Here is a 14587-nt window from a genome sequence, read left to right as displayed (position 1 = left end):
GTTGTTTTTTATTACACAATTTTTTGTTTTCTTTGACTCAGAATCATTTATTTGGATGTACATAATAGTTAATACACATTCTATTCTAGGTCCTCATTGCCTTTCTTCTGCACAGTTTTCTGGGATGTTCTTATCTACTGTCATGATATTAAATAATATCTGTACATACTGATTTCCAAATCCATCTGTCTGGATTCCTCTCCTCAGCCCAACATCTGTATTATTTTAGTTACCTACAGATATTTCCACATGGATATCCCATAGGCATATAACATTCAGTGTATTAGAAACTAAACTCATTTTCTTTACTTCCAGTCCTACACAATCATACCGTGTATATGAAGTATAGTGGAGTTAACACTTGTCATTTTTGCTTTCAAAATACCATTGGTTAACCAAATAGTATGTCTGTGCTCTGTTAATAAATGTGTAAAGAACACAGAGGTAAACACAGCAGAGCAAAATATTTAAGGAGTTGGCCTAAGAAATTTTTTTTATATAAATAAGGGTTGATAAGCATTAATAGCTAGAAACAATAAAAGTGAAGACATTTTCTTAAATGGACTACATAAAAAGTTTAAAGACATTTAGAAGTAAATAGATTAGTACTAAAGATAAAAATTCCATCTTAAAATTTTTAAATTTAAAAAATAATAATATTAGTTTGTATACTCAAATGCAGCAAAAATCCTTATGGACAGATTGATTTAAAATATTTTTTGATGGATCATAAATTATAATAAGGTAAACCAAGCTATAAGTGCTCTTAGGGAAATTTGTTTAAAAATCCTTATTTTAATACTAATCGATTAGGAAGTCAATTGGTTTTAAGCAAATTTTCATTGGTGCATTAGTTTGGGTTACATTTGTTTGCAACCCATGTAAATATACCCTGTTACATCAAATCTAAAGATATACTGATATGTCTTTAGATATTATATTCACAACTAATCTCATATTCACAACTAATCACATAAAACTAGGTGATATGAAGAAAATGATATAATTTCTTAGTATAATTATATTAATATAAAATTCTTAGTATATAAAAAATATACTAAGATTATACTAAGGTAAGAAATGCTTACAATTGATGAATATGTTCTTAGAATTTTTATTTATTTAAAGAGATCTTTTATACTTTTTGATAAGTAGGATATATTTTACTTATGCATATATATATGTTTTTAAAAATGGGCCAGGCATAATGGCTCATGCCAGTAATCTCAGCACTTTGGGAGACAGAGGTAGGAGGATTGCTTGAGCCCAGGAATTTGAGACCAGCCTGAGCAACATAGTAGGATCCTGTCTCTATCAGGAAAAAAAAAAAAAAAATAGCTCGGTATAGTGGTGCATTCTTGTGGTTCTAGTTACTTGGGAGGCTGAGGCAGAAGGATCGCTCGAGCCCAGGAAGTTGAGGCTGCACTCGACCCTGTCTCAGAAAAAAAGAAAAATATAAATGAAATATATTGACAAATATGTTCCTAAAACTTATTTATATCATCACTGATTACATATAACATTCTAATTTCAGAAATGTTAACATATGAAAAAATGTGTGTCCTATATTCAGTGAAATTATGCCTTGAGCGTAGAGGATAGATTGGAATGGCATTGTAGGTTTGGATATTATCAATATATGATGTGGGAGTGAATGAGATCACCCAGGGAAAAGAGATCTAAGATTAGCACTTTGAGAAACATTAACATTTTATTTAGTGAGCAAAGTTCCGAGAAGGTATTTGAAAAGAAGGGGCTTAAGGAAGTGTTGAGAACCCAGAAAGGATTTCAATAACATAGAGCAATTAATGGTGTTAAAAGTGCCATACAGGAAAGAGGATGTATGTGTGTTCATTTCAAAACTTGGAATCAAATTATAGAACCTTTTTTAGTCGTTTGAAAGAAATATGTGATTTTTGCTTTCTTCGAATTAATTGTAAATGATTTTAAGTGCCAGTATAACATACTAAGCAAATTATACCCCATTAGTCTGTGTGTCTTCAGTCTTGCTAATTTTAAATTTAAAATGTGATTGCCCACTTGTTTGTGGCAAAGAAGAAATGAATGAATAAACTAAGGTCAACATTTTTGTCTGTCAGCTGTCTTTCAGTTTTTTATGAGAATAATCTGAAGGTGCCGTAAGGATTCTTGCATCAGTCTGCCTTGTTTTATCAGTGAGAAAAGTGATCCAGATAATATATGTGACATCCTCTTAAGTTTACACATTTAGCTAATGACAAATGCAGGAATTATATTTGTTTTCTCATCCAGTCTTCTGTCAGATATCCTATGCTGTTTCTTCCTTCTTAAATTGAAGGTGATTACTTATGGAAATTCGGTTAAATGATTTGATAACTATGCTTTGTAGCATAGAAATAAACAGCCAGTTTTAGGTGATTAGTTGTGAATATAAGAGAATACAGTGAATATTGGAAAAATGGATAAATTTTTTTAAATATAGAGAAAAATGTCATATATGTTTTTTGATTCCTTTAATTTTCAAGATGTAGTATGCTTTTTAGCAGCCTGAAAATATAAGTACGTGTGAAATGTGAATTTCCGTTTTATTTAAAATATTGAGAGTAGCTTCATATTTTAGAGTCATATAATGTTCTGTTTATTTTTTTTTTAATAGAAAAAATGAATACACCAAATCAGCCTCCACATAAAGACACTGGAAAAGCAGTGGAGAATGTGGAAGAATACAGCTATAAGCAGGAGAAAAAGATCCGAGCAACTCTTAGAACAACAGAGCGTGATCATAAAAAAAACGTACAGTGCTCATTCATGTTAGACTCAGTGGGTGGATCTTTGCCAAAAAAGTCAATGCCAGATGTGGATCTCAATAAGCCTTACCTCAGCCTTGGCTGTAGCAATGCTAAGATTCCAGTATCTGTTCCCATGCCTATAGCCAGACCTGCACGCCAGACTTCTAGGACTGACTGTCCAGCAGATCGTTTAAAGTTTTTTGAAACATTACGGCTTTTGCTAAAGCTTACCTCAGTCTCAAAGAAGAAGGACAGGGAGCAAAGAGGACAAGAAAATACGTCTGGTTTCTGGCTTAACCGATCTAACGAACTGATCTGGTTAGAGCTACAGGCCTGGCATGCAGGACGGACAATTAACGACCAGGACTTGTTTTTATATACAGCTCGTCAAACCATCCCAGATATTATCAATGAAATCCTTACTTTCAAAGTCGACTATGGGAGCTTCGCCTTTGTTAGAGATGGAGCTCGCTTTAATGGTACTTCAGTAGAAGGGCAGTGCAGAGCCACTCCTGGAACAAAGATTGTGGGTTACTCAACACATCACGAGCATCTCCAACGCCAGAGGGTCTCATTTGAGCAGGTAAAACGGATAATGGAGCTGCTAGAGTACATAGAAGCACTTTATCCATCATTGCAGGCTCTTCAGAAGGACTATGAAAAGTATGCTGCAAAAGACTTCCAGGACAGAGTGCAGGCACTCTGTTTGTGGTTAAACATCACAAAAGACTTAAATCAGAAATTAAGGATTATGGGCACTGTTTTGGGCATCAAGAATTTATCAGACATTGGCTGGCCAGTGTTTGAAATCCCTTCCCCTCGACCATCCAAAGGTAATGAGCCAGAGTATGAGGGTGACGACACAGAAGGAGAATTAAAGGAGTTGGAAAGTAGTACGGATGAGAGTGAAGAAGAACAAATCTCTGATCCTAGGGTACTGGAAGTCAGGCAGCCCGTAGACAACAGCTTCGACATCCAGTCGCAGGACTGCATATCCAAGAAGCTTGAGAGGCTCGAATCTGAGGATGATTCTATTGGCTGGGCAGCACCAGACTGCAGCGCAGAAGCAGGCTTTAGTAGACATTGTCTGACTTCTATTTATAGACCATTTGTAGACAAAGCACTGAAGCAGATGGGGTTAAGAAAGTTAATTTTAAGACTTCACAAGCTAATGGATGGTTCCTTGCAAAGGGCACGTATAGCATTGGTAAAGAACGATCGTCCAGTGGAGGTACGTTTTCCATAGGAAAATATGATGATGTCCTTAGTTCCATTTATTTATTGTAAATTATAATGTTGGTGTTGATTATCGTATACTTTCATATTCTAATATTTTTTAGCATAAATGGCAGTTATAAATTGCACATTTAAGCATTTCTGTAAAGTACTATGATAAATAAGAAATAGATGTCTGAAAAATGCATTAAATGCAAGGTGGTATCTGGAAGGAATAAATTCAACCATGTAAATACAGGATGGCAAAGGACAGGCTGGGTATAAATAAAGACAGAAGGAAGAAAGCCGCAGTCGTGGATGACCACAAGCTGCATGTGAGTCAGGAAAATAGCCCACGCCACACTAAGGTATTTTTAAATGAACAGGGCACCCGAGGTCATGGCGATAGGTCTTTCTCTACTCTTTGAAGTTGTTTTCTCTCTTTTGATGAGCATGTCAAGTTTTGGTTACTGTATTTTAAAGAGATGTAAATTGTGGAAATGTCAGAACGATCAAAGGGGAAAAGCCGACACTATCTGGCAAAGTTAAAGTGTTAAGTGCAGGTGATGAAAGTTTAAGGGAAGTCCTGATTATTGTCAGTTATGTGTTTGGAGATGTGTAGATTTTTGTGAGAGGAATGTGCCCACTAGAGGAAGTGGCTTGAAAACAGTATAGGTTTGTTTTTGATAGCTTTACATGTTATAAATTCCTTATTGTTAAGGGTGTCACCATATTGTGGGATATTGTTCTTGAGAGTCCAGAATAGTACTATACAAGTGATTTTGCTCTTCTGGTGAGTTTGCATGTTCATCTGGCTAAAAGTGAAACCTAGATCTTTGAAATACCTTATACCCATGTTAAGTCTGTGATTCTGAATTTTAGTAGCTATGTACATGTGTATGTATAGTCCTCTCTCTATCAGAGGAGGTTTGGTTTTGGGACTTCCCTTGGATCCCAGAATCCTTAAATGCTCAAGTCCCTAATACAGAATGATGCAGTATTTACATATAACCAGTGCATAACCTCCTGTATGCTTTAAATCATCTCTAGATTATATGCATAATGCCTCATGTAATATAAATGCTATGTAAATGGGTTGTTAATACTGTCTGGTTTAGGGAACAATGACAAGAAAAAAGTGTGTACTTGTTCAGTACAGATGTAGTTTTTCTTCCTGAATATTTATTATCTGCAATTGGTTGAATTCATGAATATGGAGCCCATGGATATGGAGAGCCAACTATATATACTTATTTTTTTCTAACTTCAATTTTTTTTTTTTACACAATCTGGCTTGCATTACATTCATAAATAATAAACAACTTGGAAACTATGGAAAACACCTGTAGAAAACTTGAGTTTGCAAGATTTTAATTTTTATTCTGACAGCCAGATTATGAGCCCTCAGGAGGAAGGGGTTAAGCAGTCACATAAATTCAGGAAGATGTTTACAACATGAACCAATGCTTTGTGGCTATATTTTAAGAGATTTACTCTGAATATTATTTTGATTAGAAATCTTAAATCTGAATGTGTGAATGTCATTTTCTTTGAACAGTTTTAATTTTGTGAATGGCATGAATTGGCTGGAGTGGTTTGATTTCATCAAGGACATATGTTAGCAAGATAGGGTTGACGTTTAATTTTTATTGTGACACTGGATTTGAAGGTAACATGAATGAAGAAAAATGTCCTGGCAGTACGACATTTCTACGTATCTTATCCCAGGGGGATTTGTTCCAGGACGCCTGTGGACACCCAAATCCTTTGATGCTCAAGTCCCTTATGTAAAATGGTGTAGTATTTACATGCAACCCGTGTGCATCCTCCTGTATGCTTTAAATCATCTCTAGATTACTTATAATACCTAACATAATGTAAATGCTATGTAAATAGTTGTTATTACTATTACTGTTTTAGAGTTGTGGTCTCACTATGTTGCCCAGGCTGGACTCAAACTCCTGGGCTCAAGCAGTCCTCCTGCCTTAGCCTCCTGAGTAGTTTGTTACTTTTTATTATTGTATTCTTATTTTTAATGTTTTTTTTTTCAAATGTTTTTGATCTGTGAATGCATGTCCCATGGATTCAGAGAGCCGACTATGTAACCTCACCTTTAATTCAGTGGTTCTCATAGGAGAGCAGCACTTGAGAAGAGGCCACGGTGGGACTGGGGTGGGGTGGGCATGTCAGGGTTTTGTAAACTGCTTTACCCACCCTCCCTCCCCTTCCTCTCCCTTCCAGACTCTTTGTGGTGATTAACTATTGCTACTAAAAGGATTGTGTCCCTTAGATATGTTATTGCAAGAAAAAATTGAGAACACGTGCCTTACATTTTATATTAGAAGTCATGTTGAAAAAAGACAATGGTAGTTTCCCCACAGTTTTGAATTCTCAGCTAAGTCGTAGTCCTTTGGTTTCATCAGTTGAGATTTGACTGAAGAAGTCATCTTTGTTATAGAAAAAAAAAATAAAATTCAAAGTTTATAAAGTGTATAAATGAAAGACTTCATTAGAATTTTGTGTCAATTTGTTTTTCAAAAAATGAACTACAGAAGCCCCTGTTATTTTAAATTTTGGTTCATAAAATGCTAAGTATTTATCAAGTAATGGAAGAGTAACAACCAAAGTGGGAATTCTTCAGTATTGGCGATTAATCCAAACTAACAAATGATAAGGCTCTATAATTCTAATTCACTTAGAGGGAAAGTATGTTCCATGTTAGGAACATAATTTCTATAAAGGGAGGTGTGTGTGTGTGTGTGTGTGTGTGTGTGTGTGTGTGAGAGAGAGAGAGAGAGAGAGAGCGCGAGTGTGTGTGTGTGTGTGTGTGTGTGTGTGTGTGTGTACGTGTACATTCCTGCCTAGGTTTGTTATAGTCATTTTGCTTCGTATGTCAGGAAAAGAGTCACAATTTTGAAATTCATTAAATGGGCTTCATTCCTCACCATGGCCCTTTCTCACCATAGAACATTGTAAATAGGAATCTTTCTGATTTGAAGCCTTTGCATTTATAGAATTGGTATAATAATACCTTCTTACCTGCCTCACAGGGTGGTTGTGAGGCTGAAAAAGATATGTAGTAAATGGTGTGTTAGTTCGAATGATACACCATTCATACTGCTATAAAGAAATGCCTGAGATTGGGTAATAAGGAAAAGAGGTTTAATTGGCTTATGGCCCCACAGGTTGTAGAGGAAGCATGGCAAGCAGCATCAGCTTCTGGGGAGGCCTCAAGGAACTATAGTCAGGCTGGAAGGTAAAGCCAGAGCAGGTACTTCTCATGGCTGGAGCAGGGGCAGGGTGGAGGTGCTACATTCTTTTAAACAACCAGATCTCTTGACAGCTCACTCACCATCTTGAGAACAGCATCAATGGGATGGTACTAAACCACAAATCCACACCTGTGATCCAGCCACCTTCCACCAGGCCCCACCGCCAACACTGGGGATTACAGTTCAACATAGGGTGGGGACACAGGTCCAAATCATATCAAATGGTAAAATGCTATGCAAGTCAACCATAAACTTTTAATTTTAGAAATTTTATTACTTTTTCTTCCTTGAAGGAAGCTGCAAATCCACATGGGTGCAACTGTACTTTTATAGTTAAGATGTCTTCTGCCTTTTAACCTCTGCCAAATAATTGTACATTTTGAGGGCATACATTTTAGGCAGTAAAACCTTTTAGGTTTGAGGACTGTTTTGTTTTTGTTCTTAATTGTTAGAACTTATCTGAATTATCTGAACTGATAAGGTACCACAAATTGTATATAATGCGTATTTTGCAGGGTTTTTTTTTTTGGTTTCTATGATAATAGGAATGAATACAGGTGAAGGATTTTGTAGAAAAGAAATAAACTTGTGAGATTTGACTTTTTTATGTCTTTATATATTTTTTGATTAAATTACTTGTAACCATTGTTTGCAAAGCATATGTGATCTTACATTTAATTTTCCTTTGTTGGTAAGCATGCTTTACAAAATAATTTTTTTTTCAGACACAGTTTTGCTCTTGTTGCCCAGGCTGGATTGCAGTGGTGCCATCTCAGCTCCCTGCAACCTCCTCCACCTTGGTGGTTCAGGTGATTCTCCTGCTTCAGCCTCTGGAGTAGCTGGGATTATAGGCGTGTGCCACTACGCCTGTTTAATTTGTGTATTTTTAGTAGAGACAGGGTTTCACCATGTTGGTCAGGCTGGTCTCAAACTCCTGACCTCAGGTGATCCACCTGCCTTGGCCTCCCAAAGTGCCGGGATTATAGGTGTGAGCTACCATACCCAGCCCAAAATAATTTTTCTCTAAAATTTTATTATGTTTCAAAATCTTTTAAAAGAACTGCAACTAGTGATACTAAAAAAAAAAAAATGTTTGCAGTTTGTTTTCACAATATGAATGCCATAAATAATGATTTTGTTCAAAATTATACAAAGTTATAGCTCCATACCTTCTGTAAATTGATTTCCTCAGGATATATTTCTGGTTACATAGGCAGTCTCTAATTGAAACAGATGGATTAGTTTCCAAAGTTCACTTGAATAGGCAGTTGTTTGGGATCTTGAAAATACTTACCTATAGAAACAGTTTTATAAATAAGAAAATCTCAGATTATCAAATGACACGTACTTAAATCCATGTAGCTGAACTAATAATACCAGCTGCTGTTTTATCCTGGCTGTAAGGGCTACTATAATATAATAGGAAAAAATAACAGGGCATCTTACCCTCCCCCAACTCATTAGTGGACCCAGATACAATCCGAGGTCTTCTGTAAATATTTTTCCATTTATCTTTTACTTCTCATATTCCTTTGCTGTTTAGAACATCCCAGGATCTCATTGTTTATACTTGTTTTTCCCACTTTGTTGTAATATCAGTTCTTCTAGTCTGAGTATTGTTGATCTTGGGTCTTAGGGATGAGCGTGTCAGATAACCATTTCATAATGCTTCGTGGTCTCCCAATGTTAGGGATCGTCTTGCCTACAACTCTTGCTCCTCCTCCATTAGATGTGCTTGTATGTTGGTCCTTCCCAGCCCTTCTTAAAAGTTATCAGGAGTCATCTCAGCAGTCCAGTAGTTTCCAGGTGTCCTTCCCAACAGTTACTATAGCTAAGGGTGAATTTTGTAGTACTATTTATTTACAGTCCAATTTAGCTTAGAAGTTAAAACAAACCAAGTAAACATATATAAAAGATTAATCCTTAATACCGAAACTACTCCATACAATTGTATTTTTTTAGAGTAAACTTTTCATCTTGGAATAATATCAGACTGATAGAAAATTTACAAACATAGTACAGAGTTCTTACATGCTCTTTATCCAGCACCCCTTAATATTGACTTCTCACTTACCCTATACATTTGTTAAAACTAATCTATTACCATTGGTACAAACTGCCGTTAATCCAAACTACAGACTTCGTTTGGATTTCCCACTTTTTCTGCTGATTTCCTTTTCTATTCTAGGAACCAGTCGAAGACACCACATTGCATTTAGTTGTCACGTCCACGAATCTGAATTTATCTGATGTGTTCTCATGACTAGACTAGGGTGATGGGCTTGGGGATGGATGCCACAGAGTTGAAATGCCCCAGTGGCGTTACTTTATCACTGGTGATGTGAACTTTGATCACTTAAGGTGGTGTCTGCCAGGTTTCTCCAGGAGTCACCATTTTTTCCTTTCCATGCTTGACTTTTTTGGAAGTAAGTGGCTATGCACAACCCACTCTCAGGGGGAGGGAAATTAATCTCTACCTCCTGGAGGGGGGAGTGTCTAATGTATTATTTGGAATTTCTCCAGATGGAAGTTTTGCTGCTTCTCATTTATTTGGTTATTTATATCAGTATGGACTCATAAATGTTTGCTCTTATTGTTTTTACTTTGAGTTATAATCCAGTACCATTGTTACTGATTTTGTTGCTCACGTTGTTCTTGCTTTAGTGCATTGGAGCTCTTTCAGTTGGCTTCTGTGTCCTTTTGATATGCTCCCATCCTTTGTTCTATTATTTTCCTTTTTATTTGCTTCTTGAATCATTTCTTTCTTATACCACAAGATGCTCTGGCCTCGTCTTGTGTTTTCCCTCTTTCTGTCCTAGGATCAGCTATTTCTCCAAGGAGCTCTGGTTCCTTTTACTGGATAATGGTATTTAGAAATGAAAATGTGGGCCCTGGGTGTGTTCATTGCTTTTGGAGTATCATTGCTTTTAGGCCCTCTGAGTGATAGAATTAGAAAATACAGGTATGTTTTCTAACGCATGTAGACACACAGATCTATAATTACATATCTCTGTATCTGTCTATATCTATCTATCTAACTAAAATAATCATGAGTTCATACTGATGTCCCTGGCTCTGATCCAGCACAAGGTTCATTCTGACTTTCCTCCGTTGCTTATCTGTAACTTCTCTTATAATGAGAAACCTGGCTTCCATTGGTATTATTAATTACATATTTGTTCAGCCCTAGCGTGCTTGTAAAGTAGTTTCAGAACTGCTAACTGGTACCCCTGTGAGAAGTAAGTTTACCAGTTAGGGTGTAGTATTTCAGTAAAGTTCCTTTTGTCTTTAGCCTTGTATAGTCAAAACACTGTTTTCCAAAGTAACTTAAGTCAGCACCTTTTTCCTTCATCTTCCTCAGTGAGGGGGTATCATGCTTTTGTAATTTAATTAGATTCATTTATTTCAGTTTGCATTGCATCCTGGGATCCTTCTGGTTGACTATCTAAAATGTGCGTTCTGTATAGTTCTGTGGGTTTTGTGCAATTTAAAATGTTAAATACTCACAGAATATTGTAATATAGTTATTTCGTGCTCCTTCTTTGATTTCCATATGAACTTTATTTTCAGAAGAGAAAGTTGAATATATTTTAATATGTATAAAAAATGTGTAATTGTCTGACTTTGTTGCCTTGAATACTAGTTTTATATATACATATACATACATATATATATATATGTTACTGTCATATTTGCTTTCTTTAGAATTAGAAATGATCATTTAGTTATTATAAATTTAATGGCCAATGAAATACTGTTTGTCTTTGGATTCTAACAATAGTTGTGCTAATTTTTTCCTGTACAGACAGGAAACCCTGAAGGGGTTGCCGTTTGTATTCAAAGCAGACAAATCATACAGAAACTAGGAAATCTATAACAACACCTACCATTTATTGACTCTTACAGTGTGCCAGACTCAACAACCCTGTGAAAGGGTGGTGTTATGTACATTCTACAAATAAAGAAACCAGTTTAGGTACAGTAGATAACTTTCACAAAAATCACAGAGCTATAGATTGTTAGGGGGATTCAAATTCAGGATTCTGGGGTACCAGACTTTATGCTAAATGGTTTCCAAACCTGGCTGCACATCAGCATTACCTAGAGGGCTTTAAAAAGTACGTATGCCTCCAGCACTTTAGGAGGCCAAGGCAGGCAGATCACATGGTCAGGAGTTTGTGACCAGCCTGACCAGCATGGGGAAACCCTGTGTCTACTAAAAATACCAAAATTAGCCAGGCATGGTGGCGCGCACCTGTAATCCCAGCTACTCAGGAGGCTAAGGCAGGACAATTGCTTGAACCCAGCAGGCGGAGATTGCAGTGAGCTGAGATCACACCACTGCACTCCAGCCTGGGCAACAGAGCAAAAGTCCATCTCAAAAAAAAAAAAAAAAAAAGTGTGCCTATGCCATTCTCAGAGTACGGCAAATCAGAATCTCCCAGTAGAGGACGTGAGCACTGACGTTAGCAAACTTCCTACATGCCTCACGTGGTGCCAGACCAGCACCAGCATAGTTCTGGTGCTCACCGGAAACACTGGTTAGGCTACAGTGCTCCTCCACCCCATGCCTTTAAGATCATGCTACTTAATACAGTTGTTAGAGTTAACCTTATTTGTTTCTATGATTCGCTGTCGGATTTCGTAAGATTACAAGAACTTTTTAATTGAATGACACACTAACAAGCACATACTTGCTCATTTGCCTTTAGGTTTTCTGTTTTCTTAAACATACAAAAATACAGAGGAAAGCAGGAAGTTGTGTACATTATTTTGGGCTATAGTGAGCAAAGTGACTCAAACTGATATAAGCTCACAGGTAGGACAGAAGTCATCAACTTTCAGCTGAGAACTGGATCCCGTGATAACAACAGCACAGCAGTAATATTAAGACTAGTAGCTAGCATTAACTGAGTACTCGCTATATTCTGGGGCTAGGAAGAGGGCTAAGTAACTTGATCAGGTTACACATCTAGAAAGTGGCAGAGCCAGGATATGAACCCAGAGCTCTGGCTGTAAAGCCATGTATGCCCTTGACAGTGTACAGCCTCCCAAAGTTACATTTTGTCCCACACAGTGTTTTAAATATTTTTTGACTTAGTGCCTTACATTTTTAAATGGGAAAATCCATATTTGTGTTTTCCTTGAAATATTAGGAAGCCTGTCAACACTGGGCCCACATTCCTACATGTCTAGCAGCAGAAGTGCCCCAGTGTACCACAGTGTCCATTGTTTGTCTTATGGCCACCCAAGTGCACCTGTTTACATCACTTAACGGGCCTGTGTAGGAATTTCAGTTTGTGATGAGATCCCAGTATAGAACCACAGAAACTGACTTTTGAAGGGTAATGTAAAGGCTCTTTGTATCTAACACTTTATTTAAAAAAACAATATGCTTTCCTTTTGTTTATTTATTGGGATATATTTTTAAAGTCCCTGTCCTCTGTCACTGCTCAGAGTAATTATCATCTGGTTTATATTTTCTTGTGATTCTATAAATTATGCCTTTGTTATGTAACACATGTAATTTTTTAAAGTAAATGTGGTAATGCTGTACATACCCGAGTGGTTCCCCCATACTGTCTACTTTGGATCTGTCCTTATAAATATATATCGCTCTACATGATATTCCATTATATGAATGTATCATAACTTATTTAATTATTTCACCCTTGATAGAAATTTAATTGTTCTGCTTATGTAAACAGTGTAGCCACAGGCATTCTTGTATGCACCCCTTTATGAACTTACTCTGTTGTTTTTATAAGAATGGTTAATTGAAATGGAATTGTTAGGTCATGGGATATGTACATATGCATCTTAGATACATATTGCCAAATTGCTCTCCAAAAAGACTATACTAATTTATACTTTATCCAACAGTATAGGAGAAATTGGATTTTTCCTCATTATTGCAACCATGATCAGTAAAAAATGTAATTTCACTGAAATATATATTTATTTTTATTTATTTTAAAATTCAGAGCCTCACGCCATTGTCCAGGCTGGGGTGCAGTGGCACAGTCTCAGCTCACTGCAACCTCCACCTCCCAGGTTCTAGTGATTCTCATGCTTCAACCTCCCGAGTAGCAGGAATTACAGGCATGTACCACCACACCTGGCTAATGTTTTGTATTTTTAGTAGAGATGGGGTTTCATTATGTTGGCCAGGCTGGTCTCGAACTCCTAGCCTCAAGTGATCTGCCCACATTGGCCTCCCAAAGTGCTAGGATTACAGGCATGAACCACTGGCACCTGGCTTAAATCTTTCTCTTCATTTCTAATGACACTGAACCTGTTTTTCATGTTAATTGGCCATTTGCATTTCTTTTAGTTTTCTCATTTATTTTGCTTATTTTCTGTTAGGCTGCCTTTCTCTTGTTGATCTGTTGGAAATATTTATATTTATGAATTTTATTCATTTTTCTGTGATGGCTATAAATATTTCAGTTTGCCTTTTAACTTGTTTAGGATACTTAACACTGCATAGAAATTTAACATTTTTGTATAGTCATGTCTGTTATTATTTTATGACTACCTTATTTTATGTGTACTCAGATTATTTTAAAATTTTATAATTGTCATGGTTTTCTTCTTACACTTTGAATCAGCTTGCAGATAATGCCCATGTGTTGTCATTGTTGATTATATTTCTAAAGTTTTTTAGTCTGTAGATTCTCCCTGCCTTTTTTTTTTTTTGCCATATATGAAGAAACAGGGTCATTTATTCTGGAGGGTCTGAATTGTTATGATTATATCCCAGTTAGCCCGCATGTTTCTATTTTCTGTTGTGTTCTCTGTAAATTGGCTATGAGATAGAGTGGATTGATCCAATTCATAGTTTTTTTTTATTGGTGGATTGTATTAACATTGCTTTCTCAGGACACACACACACATATCTGACTATTTGTGCCATTAGTAGTAGTTGATGAACATTCCTAGATTCCTTAATTCATTAAGGATATTCTACTTATTTCTTCTTCATTTATTAGCATCTTTATTATTCATTTCATTTATTAGATATTGCTATAAGGATAAACTTTTCCTCACCTATTATATGGTTACTTAGTGAAATAGTTGATGGAAATGGCATGATAATTGTGCTTGATTCTTTTCCCTTTTATTTACTATATTTTAAAATAATGATTTGGTTTATTGGTGACTAATTAGTATTAGTATGATTTTGAACTCTTGAATTTAAACATATTTGGTACATTTCAATCCATGGATATCATTACTGTAATCTATTTAAGTAATTATTTTAATGAATGTTCACATCCCATCTTTGGACAATAGGAGCATATTCAATGCCTTGACTTTTTTTTTTTTTTT

At 36.1% G+C, this 14587-nt stretch overlaps 1 protein-coding gene across 5 annotated transcripts in view; it reads left to right on the top strand.

Moving 5' to 3' along the window:
* MAP3K4 (mitogen-activated protein kinase kinase kinase 4) overlaps positions 1-14587 on the top strand; it is a 121613-nt gene that overhangs the window by 50082 nt on the left and 56944 nt on the right. For all 5 annotated transcript variants that reach the window (XR_005201721.1, XM_017537984.2, XM_017537968.2 and 2 more), the window contains exon 3: positions 2636-3999. Coding sequence is in view for 4 of the 5 variants with exons in the window: in XM_017537984.2 (XP_017393473.1) it covers positions 2636-3999 (1364 nt within the window). In the remaining variant the exon portion in view is untranslated. The remainder of the gene's footprint in view (positions 1-2635; positions 4000-14587) is intronic.

Source organism: Cebus imitator, unplaced genomic scaffold (genome assembly GCF_001604975.1).
Source record: "Cebus imitator isolate Cc_AM_T3 unplaced genomic scaffold, Cebus_imitator-1.0 Scaffold6, whole genome shotgun sequence".
NCBI classification, from domain to species: Eukaryota; Metazoa; Chordata; class Mammalia; order Primates; family Cebidae; genus Cebus; species Cebus imitator.
The sequence above is the reverse complement of the archived record's forward strand: the minus strand, read 5'-3'. Positions and strand labels throughout refer to the sequence as shown.